Source organism: Myotis nattereri (genome assembly GCF_964212035.1).
Source record: "Myotis nattereri genome assembly, chromosome: 4".
Taxonomy (NCBI): Eukaryota; Metazoa; Chordata; class Mammalia; order Chiroptera; family Vespertilionidae; genus Myotis; species Myotis nattereri.
Window position 1 is genome coordinate 80,754,598 of NC_138079.1, and position 17,309 is coordinate 80,771,906.

The window sequence follows — 17,309 nt, forward strand, 5'->3', positions numbered from 1 at the left end:
TCTAATACCACGTTAGGGAGAACGGAGAGGAAGTGGATTGTAATCTCGAATAAATTAAATATTTATTAGAGACTGAACTAACCTGAAAACCTTTAAATCGCAAGAGATGGAGATACAGTGGACTCTTATTATATTCTATAAAGTCACCACGAACACTGGAATAGTAAATACGAAAGCATTGCTCCTGGGGAAATACAGGGTTAGGTTAAGACAGAGAACAGATGGAATGCTTCAGCCCCTTGGGTGACTGGTACCTTCGGGCAGGTGCGGAACGTTTCGTATAGAGCCGCAGGGAGAAGAAAGTGTCAGTGGCCAGGTAAGATTTCAGACCTGCAGGGGAAAGAAGCTGGCCTCGCTCGGGATGTGGAGGAGGCCGCGTGAAGGCTAGTTAGGTGATAATTGACATCTCCTCCCGGTCTCTGCTCTCAGACACTGAGTTGATGATGCTTTTCAAATACTTTATGAATTCCATCCGGATCTCTTCAGGGTCATCCTCAAGATTCGAATGCACCAGCTTCAGCTTGTTCAAGGGTGGTGCTTGAAAAGGAAAATAAGGTAATTAGGCACAAACTTTTGCTGAGGGCCATTTCTTGTTCCAAATGATCTGAGTCTTACAGAAGCCAACTTGTTTAACTTTCTAATGTCCAAAAATGAAGTGTCTTGCTTGACCTAATTTAACACAAGAAGGCTTCACCACTCTGCCACCTGACAATAGGATGACAACGCTACAAGCCACTGCCAGGCATCTTTGTTCTGACACCAGAAAGGAAGACATTGCTGAATACTGTCAGTCACCTCCTATGATCACACTGTCACTTCTGTAATGGTAGGAGTCACATGCAAATTGGAGTTTTTCTTGAGAAAAGGCCAGTCAGGAAAAGTGACAGGTGAGTGGCTAAAGCCAGGTGTTTCCCCTCTTGTTATCTACCTGCTTTTATTTATTTAAAAAAAATATTTTTATTGATTTCAGAGAGGAAGGGAGAGGGAGAAAGAGAGACTGGAAACCATCAATGATGAGAGAGAATCAATGATTGGCTGCCTCATGCACGCCCCACACTGGGGATCGAGCCCACAACCCGGGCATGTACCCTGACTGGGAATCGAACCGTGATCTCCTGGTTCATAGGCTGATGCTCAACCACTGAGCTATGCCAGCTGGGCTCTACCTGCTTTTAAAGTGTCTATATCCTGGCCTGGTTGGTATGGCAGATCTTCCAATCTGGTAATTCTGATTTACATGGTGAGAAAAACAAATGCCTAGGACAGCGGTCGCCAACCTTTTGGACCTCACGGACCACCACTGGTTGGCAACTGCTGGCCTAGGACACTCTAGGTGCTCACTAACAGCACATCGCTGCTGCTTTCAAAGACACAGAGCAATATACAAACGCCCAGAACACTGAAGACAAAAGCAGAAAGGAGAATTGCAGTCTTCTTACATAAAGACAGGTTTCCTTTATCACTTCCAGAACCTGGTTTGTGGTGTGCAATTAACAGACACTGAGTATCCTGTAAGAACTGCTGCTGAACAAAACAGGAATACCACATCTCGATTTCCTTCAGGTGGCTTGGGATGTCAGCATTGAAGATGATCACCACTCCGTGAGAGTCCTTCATCAGGGCTGGCCAGCAAGACTCGAACCTGCAAGGCAGCAAAGGATTACAGTGAATGTTAGGTAGTTCTGGTTTCTAAGAATGGATTTTAAAAATAATATCAATTACTATTGGTAATTGATGGATGACTTCCTTACTACTGATAATTGATAGATGACTTCTCGTTGTATTAAAACCTAATCACTAAAGTTTTAAGAGCAATGCATGTCACCAAACAAGTTTCCCAAGCCCCTAATACAGGCTAGGAAGGGTGCTAGGCCAAGGGGCCTGGCTGGCAGATGGTTTTTGAATCATTTCATGAAGCAAACCCTCTTAAAGGAGACGTACTTTGGATCGCCGCCACAATCCCATAGCTCAAATTCGCACGCGGTGCCTTTGTTGTTGCTGGTGACGTGTGGGTTCTCAAACTCCAGGATCCTATAAGCAGAAACAGCAGCAGCGTCTCTACTTTGGAAATATTATACTTTTGGAATGCCATCGGCACCCCACGTAGAGGGTGGGTGATGGACAGGGTCTCTCTGGGACACAGATTCTTCAGGGCTCACCTCACTCCTTGAGTTGGGTTGTATTCAGTGATGTCAGAAGATTCTGTCAGGAAGTTGGCCAAAACGGTTTTTCCACTCTGTGAAAATGAAGATGATAAAAAAAATCTTTTCTGAAGATCGAAAAGTCAACTATAAATGAGCCCTCCAATAGCGGGCTTGGAACCAGGTGAAATGGCGTGTAGGCCACAGCCACTCCGGGATCGCCAGGGCAGAGGGCTCTCGCTAACTTGCTATGCGTGGTGGGCACAGTGCTCTGGGACCCAGGGCGCAGGGGATTCCAGTACTGCCTCCGCCACTGGGTGATTTTACCCACATGGATTTCCCCAGCTGGTTCTCAGTGAGCTTTTCTGAGAACAGAAACAAAATCATTAATGTGAACTTTTCCTCACTTGCTCCTCCCCACATCTTCAAGAAAAACCACAGTCTGCCAGAGCTCATTACGGAGCCACAAAGGCCAAGAGAGGGGAAGGGGGTTCCTCAAGGTCACTGAGAAGTTCCAAGTCAGAGCTGGGCCACACTCTCATACAGGACTGTTTCTAGTTCTAGATAATACATTCTTATCTAAAAAGAAAAAAAAAAAAAAGTACTAACAGCCCTCCTAGCCCCTCCTCCCATCCCATACCTTCATAACAATGATGATGTTTTTCAGATCTTTTCTATACATTTACATCATTCATTTAACAAACACTGTATATTCCTGAATATAAAATAATTTTTTTCTCCACCCAAACTATTCCTTAGAAGAAGGGGAATCTCTTACATTTCAGTCCTTATAAAAATTTCTCAAATTATGCTCTGCACTTCAATTACTTTATTTTGAACACCAACTGCTTGACTAGAATGGTCTCAATCGAGGTCAGTTTGGGAGGCTTGTAGACGTCATTGAATAAAATCAGGGGAAAAAAATAAATGAAAAGGAGGGGAGGGGCTTAACATTGCTTTAGTAATTTTCCCTGAGGATATGGCTTCACAAATTATCAGTTAACAATAACACAGTAATTGGATATCATGAATATTTATCTACAGTAGTGGTTCCCAACCTTTTTTTGGCCATGCCCCACCTAAGCATCTCTAAAATCCTGATGCCCCCGCTGTGACGTATAGCTCTTGTTATTCAAAAAGTGAGCACCCGTTCATGTAGAGGAAGCCTAAAAGGCCATTAACTTGGTCTAAACAAGCTTCCAAAGAACATGGCATCCATGAAAGAGAAAAATAAAAGAAAGGACAGTTGAAGTACTGAGGAAGAAATCACTAAGAAACTTAAAAAATAATAATATGAAGGGATATGAAAAAATAGCAAAGTTTCAAAACATAATAGAGAACTGAAATGCATAAATATGTCACAATATATTTTTATATACTGTATATGAGGCCCCTAGAACCATAAGAAATGCAAAAAGTCACTGTTAATAACTCATTCTCAAATTGCCCCCCTTAAAAATCAAAATGCCCCCCCTGTGGGGTGTGTGCCCCACGTTGGGAACCACTGATCTACAGGATGAATGAATAAAGCTAATGGCCTGATGTTATAGGAACAGTTCTTCGAGCTGGAATACATTTCCAGGAACACAGGTTCAGACAGATTCAAAAAGTGCTATGTCCTAAATTGCCCAGGTGGTGTGCTTTGTTAGGTGATCCAAAAGATGACTTGGGTGTCAAAGACGCAGGTAAGGGGCTTGAAGAAAACTCCCATGAAATGCAAGAATGGAATAAAACAGTATTTCTAAATTAACATATAGCTTAATGTACCCTTAAATGTGTATATAGTTACACTGATACATTAAACATCATTAAAGTATATTTGTATATTTCATCTATGCCCTTAAAGTTTATAGTTGGCTGAACCAATTTCTTAAGGGGGTGGGTTCTTATGGGAAAATGAAGAAATTGCCTGTTAGGTCCATAAGGTGTTTTTAAGTGTCTACCTTGTTTCAGGAGCTGTTGATAAATTAGAAAAAGATGAGCCCTGGCCAGTATGGCTCAGTTGGTTGAAGCGTCGTTCTGAACACCAGAAGGTGGTAGGTTTGATTCCTGGTTATGGCACAAACCGAGATTGTGGTTTGATCCCTGGTCAGGGTGCATTCGGGAGGCAATCAATTGATGTTTCTCTCTCATATCAATGTTTCTCTCTCATATCGATGTTTCTCTCTCTTTCTCTCTCTTTCCAAAAAGCTGAGGTAGTGATAAGTACTAGGATAAAAATAAAGCAGGGTGATATGATAGAGACTTTGAATTGGGTGGTCGAGGAAAGCCTACATGAAGTTTAAATTGAGGTTTGAATGACAATGAGTCAACTGAGACTTCCTAGCAGGGAAAATAGCCAGTTCAGAGGCACCAGGGCAGGTACAGCATGTTAAAGGAACAGGAAGTTAGAAAGTTTGAAGAGTAGCGAGGGAAAGAGAAATGTATATGCAGACATATATTCCGTTGTGGAAGCTGGGTGATGGGTACTAGGAGTTCATAGTTTTTTCTCCCTTGTATATATTTGAGAATTTCCATTAAAAATATATCTGTGCTTGTTTTGCTTTTCATAATTCTCTGCATACTGTTATTACTTGTCTATTTCACTTAATAATTTATGTCCTGGAGAGTTCTCCATGTCAGTACACACAGACTTGCCTTGTTTTGTTTAACTGCTGCAGACTTCCAGAGTAAGAATGTACCTTCGTTTATTTAGACATTCTCTTACTGATGGCACCTAGGATGTTTCCAGCTTTTCAATATTGAACATGACTCATGGGGAACATGGACAAGAATTCAGCTACTGCAGATTCTGAGAAATGTAAATGCAGCTCTAAAAGGCACATTTTAAATTTTAATAATTTTATCACCAAAAAAGCTGTTATCAATTTATAGCTCCACCAACAGAATCCTAGAGTACTCATTTCCCTGCAAGCATCTGAATCCTGGGTGTTATCAATCTTCTAAACTTTTCTCATCCAATCTGATGGGTAAATGAATGTCATCTTTTTGTTTTAAATTGTGTTCTTGTGACTGTGAAGTTGGGCATCTTCTCACACCTATTAGTCAGTTGTATTTCTTGTGTGCAGAGCTTTTGCTCAGTTTTCTATTGAGTTCTCTTTACTGATATTTAAACTTTCCTTGTGAACTATCTATCAATCCTTTCTTTGGATTTACTTTGCAAATACTTTCCCTAACCTTTAACTTCTCTGTCATTTCTTTTAAGGCTTCTTCATTTTTGTGTTGTACATAAGAAGACATTCCCTTATCTGAAGATTTAAAACGTATCTATTCATCTACTACAGTGTTTTCCAAGTGTCCTTCCTGAGCCAACAGCATCAATAAAATGCAAATTCCCATTCATTTACTACTTCCACAGTGTTTTTTTACACGTTTAGCTTTAGTCCATCTGAATTTTATTTTTGTGTATGGTGTGAAGTACACACACAGATTTCATCTCCACCATCACCACCATCCGTATATTAATAGCTAATTGTTCCAAGATCAGGTAATCGTCCAATCGTTCGTCCTCCTAGTTTCCTCGTCCCACAGTCATATTCATTAGGGACAACCTCGAATGCAAAGTGAGATCTAGGTTCTGGTTCCATAACGCCACTCACTAGCTTGGGCCTTCAGGCCTCAATGAAACAGGGTCAGTGTCTGGAGACGCAGAGTTCCTGGTGAGGCCAGCGACGCACACCAGGGTGGGCGCGGTGGGACCCGGTCCCACTTCTTGGGGGGGCGCTCCCGGCGCACCCCCGCCTCCGCTCGCCGCCCCCGAAGCTGCCCCCGGCCCCGGCCTCACCTCGCAGGGCCCCACGAAAAGGATCTTGGCCTTCAGCATCCCGGCCCGCCGACAGCAGGCCCACCGGAGCCCACTCCAGCGCTGTCTGAGACCGCACTGATGTCAGACCGGAGCGGAAGTCGCCGCGCGGATTGGCTGTCTTCGTTTCCATGGAGACGGGAGCGGCCCGCGGGGGCCGACGGGAGTGGGCGGGTTCCGGGCGCCGGGTCTGGGCGCTAGAAAGCTCCGGGTTGGATGCGGTGTCCCGGGTTGTGGGGCGTGGGCTTCAGGCTGAAAGTCGGCGCTCGAGGCACGGGAGAGGGAGGAGGGAAACAAAAGCCCGGAGCCAGACGCTCTTTTGAGCGGGGAGAACAGTAGAGCTCGCGAGTCTGGCCTCTGTCTCTGTATTTGCGGATCCTCGATCTTGTATTCCTCGCTGTAACTCCGACCGCTCAGACTCCGACCGCTCAGGCAAGGCGGAGCTGGGCAGGAACAGGCCCTCTGACGCCGGTATCACTCGGGCGTGAAAGTGGCTGCACTGAGGACGGATTTAAGAAATCCCCGGCACAGTCTGGAAGAGGTCAAGGAAACGAGCTTCCGGTTTCTGTAAAGGGGCTCATCGCTCAGCCTCATTTGGGGGATCCGGAAGAAACCATGAGGCTAACGGCCTGGCGTGTTCATTGTCAGCGCCGGTGTCTGGACGCATCGCTCCTAAATCTAGTCATTAGGTCCGTCTTCGATGACAGACCCAGTCCAGAACTTCGGGTGAGGCCATGAAAGTAAGCGTCTGTGTGTCAAGAGTGCCGATAGGAGATATGCTAATCCAAAAAAAGTGCTGACGTGATAAAAACACACACACACACACACACACACACACACCCCTAAAATAAACCCAATCTTTACTTTTGGTAGGCTAGTTAGTCTCTGTATTACAAAGAGCTGCTGAGTGAACTGTAAGGAAGAGTCTGCTTCAGTATCAAGATGCCACGAACGGATTGATTGGTTCAATCAATAACTTGAATGCCTACTTTATAGCAGGCACTCTTCCAGGTACTAGGAGTGTTTCTGTACCTCTTGAACCTACCATTCCAGTAGAGTAGATGGATATTACGTAAACAAGTAAATTAATAACATTCTCTCAGGTAGAGACAATTTTAGATAGTGGTAAGTGTTATGAATAAAAATAAACCACTGAAGAGTTAGAGTGTGAAAGCCAATTTTGGATGGAATGATTAAGGCAAGATTTTTTAAAAAAACACATTTAACTTTAAAAAAATATATATTTTATTGATTTTTTTACAGGGAGGGGAATAGAGAGCCAGAAACATCGATGAGAGAGAAACATGCATCAGCTGCCTCCTGCACACCCCCCACTGGGCAACCAAGGTACATGCCCTTGACCAGAATGGAACCTGGAACCCTTCAGTCGACAGTCTGACACTCTATCCACGGAGCCAAACCAGGTAGGGCTAAGGCAAGATCTTGGTGCAGAGGTGACATTAAAGCAGAACGCTGAATGAAGAGAGGGCTCAGACAAATGATGTGAGAGATCTGAAGGAATAGCTTTTCAAGCAGAACAGGGAAGGCAAAAATACTGAGGTGGAAATGAACTTGGCATGTTCCAAAGTCAGCCCAGAGGGCCCATGAGGTGGTGCAGGAAGAATAAGGGAGAGTGCGGTAGGGGATGCTGTTGGAGAGATCATGTAAGACTTTGGGAATTTGTTCTAAGGTGATGGGAAGCCTGTGCCAGGATTGTATTTGGCCGTGTGTAACAAACTTCAGCACAGTGTTTTAACCAAGTGATGGATTCACTTTTTCTCAATTAACAAGGAATCAAAGGATGGGCATACAAGAACTGATGCAGCTGCTCATGGAACAAGATCCTGTCTCCCTGTCCTGACACCTCTGGCATGGATGCTCTACCTTTGTTTGTTGGTTTGCTTGTTTGTTTTTTTAGGCAAGAACAAAAGAGAACAAATGTCAAAGGATGTGTGGCACTTGAGTCTCCCCTTTTTTCAGGAAAACAGCAGCTTAGAATCCCCATCCAGTGATTTCACCTTATGTCTCATTGGTTAGAACTAAATCACATGGCTTCCCTAAGTGCAAGGGAATCTGGGGGGTGGGAGGGTGGGGTGGGAAAGCACATTGATTTTCTTAACAATGAGGGCAGAGGTGGTAAGGGGAAAGTTGACATTGGCTAGGAAACTGGCTAGCCCAAAAATCATTATGGAGGGTTCCTGAGCAGGGAATTGACATGATCTGATTTATGTTTTAAGTATCTTCCATCATTAAAACGTTTGCTCTTTTTTTCACTATGGGCAGTTCACACAAGCCAAAAATATTAAACAGTTGGTTGTAGTGTGGTGTATAAATTTGCTGTATATCAAACTAACTTTTACATGCTTTCAACCTAAACCTCAAATCACATAATAATTTTCCTGTTTTATTTATGAACTAATTGTGATTCTTTTATTAATAAAAGCTAATAGAAAAGGATCCTTTATTAATCTAATGACTAGGCCTACATTTAATTTTCCTGCAGTATATGAGTATTTCCTGTAGTACCAGAGTATTAAAAGATATGAAATATTTTATTGATAAAACTATCCTTTAAAAGGAATACTTTTTAGGATGTTGTCATTTTGGTGTGAATCATGTAAATGTTGATAATATACACTGTTTGTTATACAATTAGTGTTTCAAGAGATTCACTTAATTGCCTTTTTGCCCACATACATTATGTAATCTATTTGCCGTTGTTTTAAAAAAGTGACATTAAAAGAATAATTTATGTAGAGAAACATTAGTGGATGTTCTTGTCTCCCCACCTGTACTTATGGGTGTTAGTTCAACTGCTTTGCTAGTTACAAAGCCATGTTATCAGAGTAAAAGTGTATTTGTAAACTGTATGGCAACTAAAAATTAGGAATAAAACAATTTTATTATTTTAAAAAAGTGATCACAGGCTGCTGTGTGGAGCAAAGGGGGCAACAGTGGACATATAGGTACCAATTAGGAAGGTATTCATGTAGCTTAAGAGAGGGATGATGGTGGCAACAGTGGAGGCTGGACTGGGGACACAGTTTGAAGGCAGAGCCAGCAGGAGTTGCTGATGGATTAGATGTTAGGTGTAAAGGAAAGAGAAGCTAAGAATGACTTCCAGGGCATTCACTTACATGGTTGTGTGAATGAGAGTATGCCGTTGCTCCCCATTACCAGACTTGGGAAGCCTAGGGGAGGAGCAGTGTTAGGGGGCAGGAGATTAAGAGTTCTGTGTTTATTATGTCAGTTTTGAAATGCCTATTAGTTGTTGAGGGACAAATGGAGCATGAGATTTTGTATCTTATGGGAGAGGTCAAGACTACAGATATAAATCTGGAAGAGATATCAATCAGCATATGGAGTGCCGTTAAGGCCGTGGACTAGGTAGAAACAAGTAGGGAGTAAGTGTAAGCAGAGAAGATAAGTGTAGACAGAGAGTGCCCTGACTGCTTTTGCTTAAGGGACACTCTGCTATTTAGATGATAATCCAGTCCAGAAGACAAAAAAAATAAAAAAAAATAAAAAAATAAAAAATCCAGAGAAGTGAGAGGAAAAGCAGGGGCAATGCATCATGCAAGTCAAGTGAGGACAGTGTCACAAGAGAGGGAGTGAGCCCTGTAAGATACCCAGTGAGGTCAAGTAAAGTGACAACTGAGAACCAACCATTGGATGTGGTAAGATGGACATGATTAATCACTTTTTAAAAAGTTTTCACTTAATATCTTTAAACATATGTTCACACATAGATGTCGTTTTATAATAATGGCTAAATATGATCATGTATTTGCTTTCTTTTGGTGCAATCTTTTTCCTTTTTCTTTTGGCTTCTTTACTTCATCCATGACCTCTCCCCTTCCCTTTTTTTAACTTGAAGTTTTTGTTCCAGTGAAGAGACAGATAATGAGTAAACCCCCAACAGGAAATTCATGCTAACAATCTTGGATGCATCCTTCAATATTTTTCTTTTTAAAAAAATATTTATTGTTGAAAGTATTACATATGTCCCCTTTTTTCTCCCATTGACCCTTTCCAGCCTGCCCCTGCCCACTCCCCTCTCTCACCCCAGGACTTCACCACTCTATTGTCTGTGTAATATTTTTCTTCATACCTCTTATAGATCCCCATTCTACATAGCTCTATATACAAACAGATCTGTAACAGTTGCCAAAACGTGACTCTTCTGATTTTGGCTGAGGCTTTAAAGGCTCACAAAACATGGTAAGTGCCTTCCAGATTCTAGTCCATTTCTATAGGACTTAGCACATCACCTGGAACTTATCAAAGAGCCATGAATTTGAAGAGGGAGAGGGAGACTTTCTTTGGAGAGTATGCCGTTTGCTCACCTTGGGTCAAGTGAGAGATGAGGCTTCAGAGAACCTTCGGCCCCTGGAATTTGGGCAGCATGAGGATAGGCTTGAGAAGCCATAGGGAGATCTGGTCTAAAGCAAGAGGGTAGGGAAAGAAAGAGGGTGCACTGGGAGTCACTAAGGATACAAAAGATTTTCCGAGAGACCTGAGGTGGGAGTGGGTGGACTTTGAGCCATTTTGGATTTTGCCTGTGAGAACCCCCTGGAGGAGGTGAACTTGCCAGAGAAGGTGGATTACTGGATACCAAAGCTTAGGGAGGTCATTGCAAGCCTTTATCAGGGGCAGTGCATTATAAGGAAGCAGTAGTCAGAGCCTGTGTTGTGAAAGTTCCAGGAACCCTTAAAACTTCCCTAATGATATACAAATCAGCATGGGGCATCTGCTATGGCCAGAGGACACCAGTGCTGGATTATATCTGCAGCTGTTAAATAAAACCTACTCGCTATCCTACCTCACCCCAATCTCAACTGTGGAATAGCCTGAAGTAGCCTGGAATGAGACTTGGGGGAGCAGGAGTAGACAAGACTAGCAAAGAGGAAAGAAGATGGCCATGTGCCATGTGCCTTTCTCCTTCAGTCCTACCAGCCTGAAGATTGCCTGGGGCTGAAGGTAGGGATGGGGTAGAGGGTGGTGGTAGCTTTAACTTTGAATAAAACACAGAGTTTTGATTACTACAGTGGACAGGACATACTATATAATTAAAGGGTAATATGCAAATTGACCAAACGGCTGAATGACCGGTTGGTCAGTCGCTATGATGCGCACTGACCACCAGGGGGCAGACACTCAACACAGGAGCTACCCCCTGGTGGTCAGTGCGCTCCCGCAGGGGGAGCACTGCTCAGCCACAAGCTGGGCTGACAGCTGGTGAGTGCAGCAGCGGCAGCGCTAAGGATGTGCAACTGACGGCTTAGGCCCTCTCCTCGCAGGTGCCTTGACTGGGACCAGGGTTCGAACCTGTGACCCAGGTACACTCTTGACCTGAATTGAACCTGAGACCTTTCGGTGAGTGGGCAAGGTTGGGAATTAATTTGACTAAACTAACAAAACCTTGTAACAGTGGCAACAAGGTTTGGAGCTTAATAGTCTAGGGATGGTAAAGCAGTTCAAAAATAGCCTCAGGCAGCAGGGAGTGGAAAATGGCTCTTTCCACCTTTTATTCTCTGCTATCATTAGCTTTAATATTTGTTCTCATGTTTGTTACCTCTTAGTCAAAAGGTAGCTGCTGTGCCTCCAGACATTATGCCTGCAATTAAGGGAAGAAAAAGGGGGAAGAACAAACACTTTGCTGGTTGAGTCTGTCCTTTAAAAAAAAAAATCAACATTATTCTATATAATAAAGAGCTAATATGCAAATGCTCTTCACACCCTCGCGCCCTCGTGCGCTTGCGCCGGGGCCGGGGGACCTGAGGCCGCACCCCCCACCCTGGCACCGGGCTGGGGGATCTGAGGCTACTCTGGGGGACCTAAGGCCGTGCCCCCCAACCCGGTGGGACTTGACGGGGGACCTGAGGCTGTGCCCCTTGCCCTGAGTGGCTTGACGGGGATGGGGCCGGCTGGGTCTGGGTCTCTTGCGATTTTGAGGCACACGTGGGTGGGCGGGGACTTGACTCTGGGTTCCGTTGTGGGCCCCAGACTCTGACATGAGGGAGATTTTCATATATATTTTACTAATTTTCTTTCATCTCTGACACTTCTATTATAGAGAAAGGGCAAATAACAATATTAAAATATTTCCTTTAAATAATTCCCTTTTAATGTGCACAAATTCTGTGCACAGGGCCACTAGTTAAGTTATAAATGTCTATGCCCTAACCGGTTTGGCTCAGTGGATAGAGCGTTGGCTTGGGGACTGAAGGGTCACAGGTTCGATTCTGGCCAAGGGCATGTACCTTAGTTGCGGTCACATCCCCAGTAGGAGGTGTGCAGGAGGCAGCTGATCAATGTTTCTCTCTCATCGATGTTTCTAACTCTCTATCCCAGCCGTGGGCAAACTACGGCCCGCGGGCCGGATCCGGCCCGTTTGAAATGAATAAAACTATTGAAAAAAAAGACCGTACCCTTTTATGTAATGATGTTTACTTTGAATTTATATTAGTTCACACAAACACTCCATTCATGCTTTTGTTCCAGCCCTCCGGTCCAGTTTAAGAACCCATTGTGGCCCTCGAGTCAAAAAGTTTGCCCACCCCTGCTCTATCCCTTCTCCCTTCCTCTCTGTAAAAAAAATCAATAAAATATATTTTAAAAAAAGTTATAAATGACTAAATTTAAACATAAACATATATCATAGTATACCTATTTTAACTGTTCTTTGAATTTTGAAAATGTATAGACTCATATCATTACTATTTTACTCAAGATACAGAATATTTCCATGACCCAATAAGTTCTCTCACGTTTCTTTTCACTCAACTTCCTCCTAACCATGCCCTTAGAAAATCTCTTATACATTTTGTCACTATAGGTTAGTTTTGCCTGATCTAGGATTTCATATAAGTGGAATCAGACAATACATACTTTTTTGTATCAGGCTCCTTTCACTCAGTATAATATTTTTGATATTTATCCATGTTGTGTGTATCAATAGTTCATTCCTTTTTATTGCTGAGTAGTATTCCACATATAAATATACCATCATTTGCTGATCCATTCTCTTGTTGGTTGACATTTGGGTTGGGCTATTTCTAGTTTGGGGTTATTGTAAACACAGCTGCTAGAAATAAAGCTTTGTGTGGACATAAGTTTTCATTTCTGTTGGGTAAGTAGATACTTAGGAATGACATTGTGGGGCCATATTATTTCTCTCTCTCCTGGTTCCTGGTTTCCTATTTTATTCACTTGGTTATGCAGTTGACCCTTGAGCAACATGGGTTTGAATTGGGTCCACTTATATGCGTTCCCCCCACCCTCCCACCCCCAATAAATACATGTGCTATTTTCAATCAGCAGTTGGGAGTTTGAGGATGTGGAGGGTTCCAAAATCAGCAGTACTGTGTGCATTGATAAGACTTGAAAGCTCTGTGTAAATCGGCTACTGCCTATCTATCCAGTCTATTTCCCATCCATATCTACTGTGGATTCTTCCCCCATCTCCTCCTCGTCTCTCTAGGCGTCCGTGCTGTTTCTCAGGCTGTTCTTCTGGGCCCTTTGGATGTAGGGGAACTGAGCATCCATGATTTTAGTATTGGCAGGGGGTCCTAGAACTAATCCCCTGCGGATGCCAAGGGTAGATAGGTTTTGGGAAAATCAAAAGTTATATGTAGATTTTCAACCAAGTAGGAGTGGGCACTTCTAACCCCTGCATTGTTTAGGGGTCAACTGTAATCTGTTGTTTATTTTGATGCTTAAATTATCCTTGATTTGGCCATTGGGGGAAACTTTTAAGTTGGTTTTTGTGTCTTTTTGAAATCTCTCTGTCCTTCTGTGAGCTCTTTCTTACTTTCTGGCACCATTAAATGTTCCCAGGTGGTTATTTTATTAATATTACTTCATAACTATCAAATATTATACACATTCCTTTGTATGTATTTAAAAAATTAAAAGTTTCAAAAGTCCAAGGAACCTCAGAAAAGTTGTTCCTTTTCACATCTGGAAAAATTTGAGGGAATTTTGTCTCCACCCTCTTTTTGACATGAAGCATCTACTTATATTTCTGGCTGGGATTTGGGAGAACCCGTGCTGGGTGCTTGGGTGGTCACTGGGTTCCGAGATGGACCTGCACAGTCCCTGCCCCCAGAGAGCTTCCCCTCTAGGTGGAAGACCAACCTATATAGTGCTTTTCACCTTGTCAAGTGCCTTCCCATAAAAAATCTTATTTTAATTTACACTGGGAGTGATTACTAAAAGGCAAGCGATGTGTACAAGCTCTAAACTGACGTCAGGGAGGAGGCAGGAACCATGGCTTTACAAACAGCTTCAGTTCTTTCTTTGTGAAATGATGCCACATCTCTGAGCCCAGAAATGGCTTTGCCCCAGATGTGAGATCCAGAGCCCGGCTTCCTTGGGCCCTGTATGTACTTTATCGCAATGGGAGGTGCTACATCCTTAACAACCCGTGACTTCTGGAAGGGTCTGATTCATGTTTGTGTCCACTGGACCTAGTTCAAAGCCTGGTGTAGGATAGGTGCTCAATAAATGTCAGTTCTTTCTCTCTTTCCCCCAGCACATACACACATGCATGTTCATTTGCTCTGTAAATATTTAAGTTAATGAATGTTCCCTTAGACTTGCCATGGGCCTTTCGTTTTTGTTTCCAGGTGAGAGAAATAAAAAATGTGAACTGATTTACATTTCTTGGATAAAAAAAACATGATATAAATTTGGGGTTATTATTATTGTAGATTATTGAAATACTTTGCTTTATGACTTTAATTTTAATTAGGAGAGGTTGACTTCAGACAGCTTAGTACCCAGGCTTTGGTCCTGAAGGGAGCAATATGACATTGGCAGGGGCCAGGACTGGATGACCTAAGAGTAATTTTTCTCCTGATTGTGTGACTCCATGCAATAAAATCTCTCACTTAAAAAAACTTAAAAGAAATATGTTTGACATATTTCAAATCCTTTCTATAAATTGTTGAAAAGATTTAATATAACCGCCAGTCATAAAATCTTTAATTTGAGTTGACCTTCCATGGTCTCAATTCTTACACATGCAGTTTTTATTACTAAAGAATCAATGATGGATTTCCTATTATTCAAGGGAATAAAAATGCCCTTCAATCACCTCCTCATACAACGCAGAGATTTGAACACACTTAGTTCAACACTCAAAAAGAGGAATGACCACAAAATGATTTGCAACCTGGAAATATTTTGTCCTCTATTAGTATATCCTTTATTTAAAACAGGAAAGAAAGAAAAAAACTTTAGCCAGGGATGAAGTCAGCAAGTTTGGTTTAGGGCAAAATCAATAAAGTAAAATTATTTTTCATCAATTTCCATTAGAAAGCCTGAGCTATGCTCTCAATATAACAAAATATTTCCCTGTGGATTGCAGATAAAACTTTTGGCAAAAAACAATGAAACAGGGATGTGGCTAAGGAGGACTTTTTGTCTTCGTTTGGCAGTGTCCTGCACGCAGGCTTTGGGGAGATGGTTGTGCAGCAGAGGAGTGCTGCTGATTTTGGAGTAAGGCAGAATTTAAAATTAGCTGAGTGACCTTTAAAAAGCTACTTAAACTCTTGTGCTCAGTGGAAGCCAACATCGAAGATGGCCCCAATGACTTTTACCTCTTGGTATGGATGCTTTTGTGTCGTTCCCTCTCACACTGAGTAGGGCTGACCTGTGTAACCAATAGAAAATTGAGTGACGTGTGACTTTGGAGGCTGGGTCATAAAAAGACATTTAGCTTCTGCCCTCCACTCTTTTTGATCAGGTACTCTGGGGCAAGCCAGCTGCCATGTCTTGAGTACACAAGCAGTCCTGTAGAGAGCTCCATGTGGTGAGAAACAGGTCTCCTGCTTACCAACTGGCATCAACCTGGGAGACATGTGAGTGAGCCATACTGGGGGCCGTCCTTCAGCTCCAGTCGAGCATTCAGATGAATGCAGCCCCTGCCAACAACTTGACTACAACCTCAAGAGAGATCCTGAGCCAGAACCACCCAACTAAGCGACTCCAAATTCCTGACCCATAGAAACTGTAAGAGATAATAAATGTTTATCGTTGCTTTAAGTTGCTAAGTCTTAGGGAAATTTGTTATGTAGCAATAGATAATTAACACAAAGCCTTAGTTTCCCACCTACTGAAAGGGGGCTTCTAAACAATCCTATAGGGTTGTTAGGAGGACTGAATAAGATGAGACACACAAGCAATTTAGCCCAATTTCCGGCATATTAGGGGTTGATATCTGGTCGCTATCATCACTTATAACACTCTCAGGCCTTTATAATGCTTTTGTGATGCTTCTGACTTACTCTCTCTACAGCCCAATCACAAGAGTTTTCCTATCACACTGATTGTACCTTTGTGAATTAGCCTTCGTTGTCTTCCTTTGCCTTTCTCCTCTCTCTCTCTCTCTCTTTCTCTCCCTTAATCCCTCCCTCCTTCTTCCCTCCCTTCCTTTCTTTTTCCTTCCTTCGTTCCTCCTTTCCTTCCTCTCTCCCTCCCCCTCCCATTTCTTTTGAAAGAAGAATTTATGTCATATGTTTAATCTATCATAAATAAATTAATGCCTCTGACAAACACATGATATATTTCTGCTAAAAAAAAAATCTTATATTTACCTATTTTACTCTTGCTAAAGTTAGCTAATTTCCTGCTTCTTCAACTTAGTTTGCTCCAAATTCTGTGTATTTGCTTGAAATGAAGGATACTGTATATTAAACAGACAGCTGCAAGTTCCAAGTGTACTCATTAAGAAGTCTTTTACACACCTTCTACACTGCGTCTGTGTTCAAGAGCATATCAGATCATGTAGGCATGTGAAACTGTAGCTGACAACACCTAGGATTGACTGTGATATGCTTGTGGATTTCTTGGAACTTCTGCATTATGGAGTCTGCATTATGGAGTGTCTTTATACATCCATGGAAAAGAGTTACTTTTCTAATGCAATTTCTAATTTGGTGCATTACCTTTTCTTGGGCCAGGCTTTTTTTTTTTTTTTTTTTTTATATATTTTATTGATTTTTTGCAGAAAGGAAGGGAGAGAGATAGAGAGTTAGAAACATCGATGAGAGAGAAACATCGATCAAGCTGCCTCCTGCACATCTCCTACAGGGGATGTGCCGCAACCAAGGTACATGCCCTTGACCGGAATCGAACCCGGGACGTTTCAGTCCGCAGGCCGACGCTCTATCCACCGAGCCAAACCAGTTTAGGCTTGGGCCAGGCTTTAATCTGAAATTTAACCAAGATGATTCCAGAGCCTTTTTTTTCTGAATAAATACCACCCTTATATAAAGCTGTTTTAAAGTGTAGGCTTTATGGTATTTTCAGGTATGGTAAATCCACCAGATCAGGAGATGACTGTCATTGAAAAGATAGTT

The 17,309-nt window shown here is 42.5% G+C and overlaps 1 protein-coding gene across 1 annotated transcript; it reads right to left on the reverse strand.

Moving 5' to 3' along the window:
- Positions 1-37: 37 nt before the first annotated feature.
- On the reverse strand, positions 38-6,074 carry IFT22 (intraflagellar transport 22). The gene is made up of 5 exons (XM_081089501.1): positions 5,926-6,074; positions 2,160-2,236; positions 1,942-2,031; positions 1,440-1,642; positions 38-537 (listed from the first exon to the last, which is right to left on the reverse strand). The coding sequence occupies exons 1-5, from the start codon at positions 5,962-5,964 to the stop codon at positions 389-391; spliced, it is 558 nt and encodes a 185-aa protein (XP_080945627.1). The 5' UTR covers positions 5,965-6,074; the 3' UTR covers positions 38-388.
- Between the last annotated feature and the right edge of the window lie 11,235 nt (positions 6,075-17,309).

Excerpts from the sequence above, each read along its gene's own strand:
- IFT22 (XM_081089501.1), bottom strand. The coding sequence starts at position 5,964 with ATGCTGAAGGCCAAGATCCTTTTCGTGGGGCCCTGCGAG. Across the intron at positions 2,237-5,925 it reads TTTTCGTGGGGCCCTGCGAG|AGTGGAAAAACCGTTTTGGC; the intron begins GTGAGGCCGGGG and ends TCATTTTCACAG. Across the intron at positions 2,032-2,159 it reads AACCCAACTCAAGGAGTGAG|GATCCTGGAGTTTGAGAACC; the intron begins GTGAGCCCTGAA and ends TTCTGCTTATAG.